Consider the following 8,902-nt stretch of genomic DNA (forward strand, 5'->3'; position numbering starts at 1 on the left):
TTTCTATGATACCACCATTGGCCGGAACTTTTTGTACGACCAGCACAGATGCAGCGATACATTATCCACAGGGCCGCCTCATGTTTGGCTGATAATGTGGACAAAAAACAACGTCACGGTTCCAGAAAATAAAGCAGTCTTCACAGACGCCATGGAGACGAAGCCAGTGCACTAATGTCACGCCCACTTCCACGTTGTTTCTGGAAGTGCTGGATGCTGGCCTTTGTCGGTGCGCAGACTGAGTTTCAGGAACTCGCGTCGTCTGATGAAATAAGAGGCGCGGCAAAGCCAGGAAGTGTGTGTACAGTCATGCCTTGGACTGAGTGACGACATGCTTATATCATCCGTGTGTGTGTGTGTGTGTGTGTGTGTGTGTGTGTGTGTGTGTGAGAGAGAGAGAGAGAGAGAGAGAGAGTGTGTGTGTGTGTGTGTGTGTGTGTGATGGAATCAAGGCTTCAGATTATGGAGATATGGCCCGTGACATACCATGACCAACTAGTTGCACGAAGGGGCAGGCTTTCTCAGTACTTGACACGCACAGCTTTACGGAAAATGTTTATTCAATGGACAACATGCACGCGCGACTGGCATTCAGTTGATATTGTGAGGATGGTGTGCATCGGACACAGTAAACCTTGATCAGACTGCGTGAAAGGGCAGAAAACACGACGACCTGTGCACTATCATCAACAGATCGCGCGGCCAGCACTGGCAGGCACAAGGAATGCCATTCTCGCCACCCCTTGCTTCCCGACTTTCCATCCGTGTTATGTGTGTGTGTGTGTGTGTGTGTGTGTGTGTGTGTGTGTGTGTCTGTCTGTGTCTGTGTTATTATGTGTGTGTGTGTACGTGAAAGTTTGCAAGTGTATCATATGCATGCTTGCGTGCGCTGGGATGCATACATACACTCAAATATTTGAGCTTGTGTATGTGCATTGTGTATGAGAACTGAACGAGAGTGGGAATGACAGAGACAGACAGAAAGTGAGAGCAGAAACAGCGACAGAAGAAAGCAAACTAAAAATGATGCACACACACACACACACACACACACACAACAAAAACAAACAAACAAAAACAAAAAAACAAAAAAAAAAAAAAAAAAAAAAAAACGTCAGGCGTCACTGTATTGTATCTGGAATACGGCCACCAACCAACCGAATCAAAATAATAATGAAAAACCGCTGTATTCACAAATACACCAGCACCCCACCCCACCCCCACCCCCCGCAAAAAAAGGGCAAGTTAACAAAACAGTGTCAGCAGCCGTAGACTACACAGTGGCTGCAGCACTGGCTGTGTGTGTGGAGGAAGAATGCACGTGCAATCGATGACACAGCGTGACATGCCGTCTATCGATCAGTAGACGGGCAGGAAAGGGCCAGCTTCTGTACACAGCTGCCACTCCTCCCCCTCTCCCCTCCTCTTCATACTTCTCGTCCAATTATCACTGGCACCTTCCTCTTGTGTGTGTGTGTGTGTGGGGGGGGGGGGGGTGAGGGGGGGGGCGAGGGGGGGGGGTATGGGTGTGTGTGTTTATCACATTTCCAAACAATAAAAAAAAAAATACAGTGGGGGGGGGGGGGGGGGGGGGGGGGGGGGGGTGTTCATCAACAACAGAATGACCTCGCCATAGTTCCTTGGCCCGAAAGAACAGTTAAGCGCCCCATCCCTCCAATTCTTGGATTATTACATGTCAGTCTCATTTGAATAAGTCTTGGTTGTAATGATAATAAAACAACCCTTCATGTGGTGTTTTAAACATTCCAATAATCAACACGCAACGCTGCTATGAATCCCTCTCGGACACCATTGAAGGTCAATGTAACACTGTTCGGTCACGGGTTGACAAGGATGCGTAACAAACATGTATGTCCAACCCATTCTGACCTGCGTGAACCCTGACCTCCCGTGACCTATGGAGACGTGACACGTTGGGTAAGACTGCCCACGCAGGGGTTCAGATTTCGCTGGCATTTAACATTCGCCCTGTCCCCTGCTTCCCCCGCCCCCTCCATTTCCACCCAATTATCCCCCGCTTTGGCGCACACTCCATCCTCGGGTAAAATTGGGATCTGACGTCTTCTTCTTCTCTCTCTCTCTCCCAATGTGTGTGTGTGTGTGTGTGTGTGTGTGTGTGTGTGTGTGTGTGTGTGTGTGTGTGTGTGCCGGTGTCAGTGCGTGCGTGCGTGCGTTTTAACGGATATGTACCGCAATAACTCTCTCTCTCTCTCTCTCTCTCTCATCCACACGAACTGAACTGAACTGAACGCACTGACGAACACGAACCAGTCCCATTCGTTCACACACACACACACACACATGCACGCACATATCTCGTTTGTACGCACGTACGCGCGCGCGCATGCACACATACACACACACTCAGACAGATTCGCGAGCGCGTACTGGTCCCATTTGTACGCACGACTGAACATAATCATGTGCGCACATGCAAACCTTTATATCATAAATGATAAACTGAGATAAACGAAACACCCGAGCTGAACCGAACTGAATTGAATGCTCCGAAGAAAATACATGTTATTTGCAGCAAAAATGACATCAATTCAGAACGGTGAATAAAAGCCGAATCACACAGTAAGGATATGCAAGACAGATTTAACACAACAAAAACATGTAGCTTTCTCACTTCCTGTATGTCTGTTTGCAAGCAAGCACGTGCGCGCGTGTGAGTGTATGGTCAGTGCGACTGTTTTGTGCGTGTATATATTTATTCGCTGAATGTATGCGTGCGTACGTGCGTGCATGCCTGAGTATGTGTGTATGTGTCTGTGTATGTGTCTGTGTGTCTTCTAAGCTACGAATTTTTGTGCTGATGTATGTTTTATGCTGCGAAGTGCTGTGTTATGATTACGAGGAAATCAGCCTACAAATGACGACAATTACCACAGCCACTTCTGTTGCTGGTGCTGCTGGTGCAAATACCACTGAGACCATAAACTCCGAACCCCCAGCTTCATCTGTTCTTACCGGACCATACACAGCGAATCCTTGGCGTTTGCACATCACTGTGATAGCACTGCCAGCTTTGTTGAGAAGGCGCATGTTTGGACGGAAATTCAATGGACGTTCTCAAGGATTCTCAACTTACCTGTAGGTATATATCTATGGACTCAGATGATAATTAACTCTTTCCATACGAACGGCGAAAGAGACGAGATTAACAGCGTTTCACCCCTGTTACCATCATCAAAATAGTGCAAGCGGAAGGCTCTTATACTGAAGAGGTGAATGTTGACAAAAAATACCACAATTCTGACGACGGAAGCTAAAGGTTGGGTCATTCAGACATCCACTGGACATCCAAGGGGTCTGTGTAGAGGAGAAGAGAGGCCTGGCCGTACTGAGTGAGTTAATGCAGCATGCGTGGGCGTATCTTACTTGTGCGCGTGTGCTTATGCTCAGTATTTGTGCGCGCGTGAGTGGAAGCGCGTGTGTACAGGATGGATGTGTCACTCTGTGTGTGTGTGTGTGTGTGTGTGTGTGTGTGTGTGTGTGTGTGTGTGTGTGTGTGTGTGTGTGTGTGTGTGTGTGTGTGTGTGTGTGTGTGTGTGTTAGTGTGTTTGTGTGTTAGTGTGCGTGAGAGAGAGAGAGAGAGAGAGAGAGAGAGAGGGAGGGAGAGGAGTGCATGGGTGTGTTTCAGTGGGTGGGTGGGTGTTGTTTATATTTGTATGTATGCGTGCGTGTGTGTGCGCCTGAGTCGTGCGCGCGTACTTATTAAAGTAGGTAGGCCCTATATTCCAGGTCCTGTGAACAGTAACGTACAATCTCCACGGCTCGGGGTTATCAGTCAGAACTACTGAGCTCAAAAGTTCTGCTCAGCACCCAGAACCGACATTACTATGTGTAATGGGCAATGTGCGTGATGTGTATGTCAGTGCTCAGTCACGATCTTCATTGCCGGCCAGAGCTGTGGCCTTATGATGTGGCTGGGTCCCCCCTCCTCTGTGTGTGTGTGTGTGTGTGTGTGTGTGTGTGTGTGTTCAAGTTACTGTGTGTGTCGCTGTGTGTGCGCATGCTCGCGCGTGCGCGTATGTGTGTTCAGTGTGTGTCAGTGTGTGAGTTAATGTGTATGTCGCTGTATGCGTGGATGCTCGCGCGCGCGCGCGTGTGTGTGTATGTGTTTGTGTGTGTGTGTGTGTTTCACTGTGTGGGGGTAGTGGTGGGTGGGTGGGGGGGCGTGAGTGTGTGTGTGTGTGTGCCTGTCTGTGTGTGCATGCTCGCTTGTGTGTGTGTGTGTGTGTGTGTGTGTGTGTGTGTGTGTGTGTGTGTGTGTGTGTGTGTGTGTGTGTGTGTGAGTGAGTGTCTCAGTCTGTATCAGTGTGTATGTATGTCACTGTGCCGTGCATGTGTTAGTCAGTGTGTGTGTGTGTGTGTGTGTGTGCGCGCGCGCGCGTGTGTGTGTATATGTGTGTGTGTGCCGGTGTGTGTGTGTGTGTGTGTGTGTGTGTGTGTTTTCAGTCAGTGTGTGTGCGTGTGTGGCCTCTCTCTCTCTCTCTCTCTCTCTCTCTGCAAGCGCATATGTTCGCATGCCGGCGTGTACCGGTGTTGCTTTGGTAACACAGTCTTGGATGCTGCATGACTAAATTACTTATGAGTCTGACTAAATGGTCATGTATCCAACAAAAACAAAGACAAAACAGATGTAGCAGCTGGTAGTGATTTCTGTTGATACTTATTCAGTATTTAATAAATAAAAAGAACAGTCTTGTCCCGGCATAGGCTACAGGTATATCAGTCTACATCAACCAGCCTGTCGAAACGGCATTGTTATTACTGACTGCACGTTAAAGGTCTCCATTAGTGTGCCATAAACATCATATTAATCTCATCCCGGGAAGACGTTCGCCATGGCCCCCCTTCCAACGGCAAACATTTGACTTCTGCCCCATTTTTCAGCCAAACATTCAATCGACGGATCGCATTTGTCTTGTTCTTAGCAAATACCCTCTGTCCAAGTCCTCGCAATGCTCGTCAGTCGCTCTCATTGAGAGAGGTTCTGTCCCTTTGACAAACGAAGGAAACACCTAAGCTGTTTACCAAACTTCAGCAAACGTTCACCTATTCCCGATCATAATTGTCACTAATCCCCTTACCACCCACTACTCTCTCCTCTACAACCCCCCCACCTCCCCCCTGTCAGTTGTTCACTGTCCAAAAATGCAGTAGCCAATTTCAGTCAAAACGGCACATAGCAATGCTGGGGGCAAGCCGTGGCTATGAATCAGCATCAGGTCTAGGTCTGGGCTCCACAGGCTGTGCCCATCGATCGTTCTCTGGCATCGCAACGTTTCAACTTCCACCAGTCAGTCTCGTCAGCCTCCTCTCTCCCATCTGCCTCCCATATCTCCGGACCAAATCAAGCTAAGTCGATACTGCAATCGCGTGGGGATTTGATTAGATTTTCAGCAAGCCACTGATGCAGACTGACCGTTCGGGTGTGGACGAGAATGGAAGCTGGCACTTCACAGCAGACGTGTGCCAGGTGAAGAACTGGATGATAATGGTGGGGGAGGGAGATAGACGATGGCTGCTGCAGCCCTTTTGCTTTCAGTCTTAAACAAAATGAACTGTAAAAAAACGAACTCACCATTCTCGTAAAAATCCTCATCGATGTCGTCTCCCGTCTCGTATGTTTCACACATCGTCTCCATCATCACTGCAATTTGTTGTTGTTTATGTCGTCTACAGCACTGCACACAGATCGTCTGCTAACACATCACATTCCCGTTCGTCTGCTGATCTCGCCACTTCTCGCACACAGCGACACAACACGGTTCTGCCGCTGAAGCCTGCAAACAGGGTGCGTTCAGTTGCTTCGGGTTTGGCGTCAACTTAGAGACTGACTGTTTCATATTTTCAACGGGCACACACCATTCTGATTCGGGTTTCGCCTCCGTGCTGTACGTGGCAGCTGTTTCCCATTCTTTTCGAGACAGAAATCACATGGCTGTCATGTGATCAGCTACACTTCACTGAAACCGTCTTTCCCTCACCCCTTCCCAGTTCCTTATATACATATTTTAATGTTGTGCTGCCAGAAAAAATCACAAGCTGTTTCTTTCTGTCCCAAAAGACAGAAACCCCTCCTTTAGAAAACTATGTATTTGATTCATATATATGCATACACTTATATAAAAAAACAAAACAAAAAAAACAAACCAACCAAAAAACACACAAACAAAAAAACTTCAACAACACGTGCGCACGCATACACATCCTTTATAAACGTACGGCACGTGCACGGACACGCACAGACACACACACAAGCAGCTCCACTCAGGAATATTTACTGGGGGAAAAAAAAAGAAAAGAAAAAAGGGGTCAGTGGCGCTCTCAGTGTAGCGACACGCTCTCCCTGGGGAGAGCAGCCCGAATTTCACACAGAGAAATCTGTTGTGACAAAAAAGAGTGATAATAATAATGATAATAATATAATGTTGGGAAAAGGCGTACAGTTGATAATTCGATAAAGCATATATAAAATCTTACACGTACTTTTGAATTAACTCTGATACTTCTGAGTTTCTGCAGACAATAGATGTGAGACTGGCACTTTTTGTAGATACAATTTGTATTAGAAGTAAAATTCAGCTTACGGTCAAGAATATTTCCTACGTATTTGTATTCACGCACTCCGGTTTCAACCTTTATATCATTAATAAACAGGTCAGGGATTGGGGAGGCCTTTTTTTCTGAAATCAATTATCATTTCTTTTGTTTTTTTGGATCTAAGAAGTTTTCTTTACACCGAGAAGAAATTTTTTTAACCTGATCAAAATAAATAGCATGAGAATCTGACAGATCTTCTAGGGCTGAGTCATCAGAATACTTAATCACAGGAGCTGTGTCTTAGCCAGTGCAATCATTTGTGTGAAAAGAACAGGTGACAGGACTGTACCTTGAGGGGCACCAGTGAAAGTTGTTTTCACAGAAGACAGAGTTTGTCCAAAACTGACGGACCGAATGAATTCTCTGAACAAGAAAACTGTTTACCCATAAAATGAGGTTTGCACTGATGTCAAATGAGAGAAGCTTAAGTACCATGAGATGTGGCTGAATGGTCAGTTAAATGCCCATGAAAAGTCAATAAATGAAATACGAACAAACGAATTTGATTTTTTCCGGGCGAGTGTGTACATGGTGCAAGAGTGTAAGTGTGGCATCAGCTGTACTTCGGTTGGATCTAAATGCAAACTAGTATTGGATATCAGTGTCCATGTGTATGCGAGCGTGCGCGCGTCAGTGTGTGTGAAACAGCCAGACAGCCAGATACAGAGAGAGCGCAGAGAGAGAATGTGTGTGCGCGTGTGTATTCATGAAAGAAAGAAAGTGTGTGTGTGTGTGTGTGTGTGTGTGTGTGTGTGTGTGTGTGTGTGCGTTTGAGAGAGAGAGAGAGAGAAAGGGTGCGCGCGCGCGCGTGTGTGAGGGAGTGTATATGTGTGTGCTCGTGTGTGTGTTTCTTTGTTCATACACGTGCATATGTATGTTTATACGACGGTGTGCGTGTGTCAGTGTTTGAGGGTATGTGTATTACGTATGTGCAAGTGCGTAAGCGTGTATGCATTTATGTGTATGTGTTTGTGTTTGTGTGTGTGTGTGTGTGTGTGTGTGTGTGTGTGTGTGTGTGTGTGTGTGTGTGTGCGTGTGCGTGCGTGTGTGTGTGTGTGTGCGTGTGCGTGTGCGTGTGCGTGTGCGTGTGCGTGTGTGTGTGTGTGTGTGTGTGTGCGTGCGCGGCGCGCGTGCATACATGTGTGAGACTCGGAGATGAGATAGACACATAGAGTGAGAGGCAGATATTTGAATTGATGTGTGTTTCAATGTATGCGCATGCGTGCGTGCATACGTGTGTGTGTGTGTATGCATGCGTGCGTGTGTGTGTGTGTGCACGCACTGTACGTAGGGGTGTGTGTGTGCCGTGTGAGTGCGTGTGGGTGAGTGTTTGTGGGTGGGTGTGTACTGATGTCTGTTCGAGTGTGTGTGTGTGTGCGTGTGTGTGTGCGTGTGTGTGTGTGATACAGAGAGTAAGAGAGAGAGAGGGAGAGAGAGAGAGAGAGGTACATATTTGTATTTGTGTGTGTTCTAGTGTGTGAGCATGCGTGTTTATAGTCAACTGGATGATGTAAGGCGCTTTGAACAGCATTGGTGATGGATATTGCGCCATAGATAATTATGTATATTATTAATAGTAGTAGTAGGTGTGGTAGCTACCAGCCGAAGACAAGATTCGGCGCAGAAGATGGAGATGGATCGGGCACACCCTGAGGAAGCCAGACAGTAACATCACCAGGCAGGCACTGAAATGGAATCCCCAGGGCAAACGGAAGAGAGGAAGGCCAAGAAACACCTGGGGACGTGACCTCGAGGCAGACACTAAGAAGATGGGGCACACCTGGAGACAATTAGAAAGGGCTGCCCAGGACAGAGGATTCTGGTGGACTGTTGTGAGCGGCCTATGCTCCGGGGGGAGTGATGGGCATAATTGACTAACTGACTGCGCCATAGAAAATTATGTATTATTATTAATAGTAGTAGTAGGTGTGGTGTAGCATATATACAGGTGTAGGTTTGGTGGAGCATGTATGGATTTGTCTGAACGCAGTAACACCTCCTTGAGGAACTGAAACTGCTCTGCATACTGTTCAGTTACTGGGTTGATTCATTCAAAATAAACCAATTTATGATAAATCATAGATGTCCAAAAATACATAAGCAGTTCATCTAAATGCCTGTTTGCTTGATCTGGCTAAGTGAAATATGTTTGTATTGTATACTGTTCAGCTGCTGCATGATTAATCTAAAACAACATATTGTATATTCAGACATGCCCATCTATGCAATTTATCTGAAAACCTGTTTGTTTTTCTGACCTGACATT

General features: G+C 46.8%; 1 protein-coding gene across 2 annotated transcripts in view; it reads right to left on the minus strand.

Moving 5' to 3' along the window:
• LOC143292479 (cerebellar degeneration-related protein 2-like) overlaps positions 1–5,913 on the minus strand; it is a 24,364-nt gene extending 18,451 nt beyond the window's left edge. Inside the window, exon 1 of one of the 2 annotated variants that reach the window (XM_076602797.1) lies at positions 5,615–5,913. In XM_076602797.1, coding sequence (XP_076458912.1) covers positions 5,615–5,681 — 67 coding nt within the window. In that variant the 5' untranslated portion in view covers positions 5,682–5,913. Of the gene's footprint in view, positions 234–5,614 lie in introns of those variants that run through there. The other variant, XM_076602796.1, reaches the window with a different exon arrangement.
• Between the last annotated feature and the right edge of the window lie 2,989 nt (positions 5,914–8,902).

The sequence above is a fragment of the Babylonia areolata genome, chromosome 18 (genome assembly GCF_041734735.1).
Source record: "Babylonia areolata isolate BAREFJ2019XMU chromosome 18, ASM4173473v1, whole genome shotgun sequence".
NCBI classification, from domain to species: Eukaryota; Metazoa; Mollusca; class Gastropoda; order Neogastropoda; family Buccinidae; genus Babylonia; species Babylonia areolata.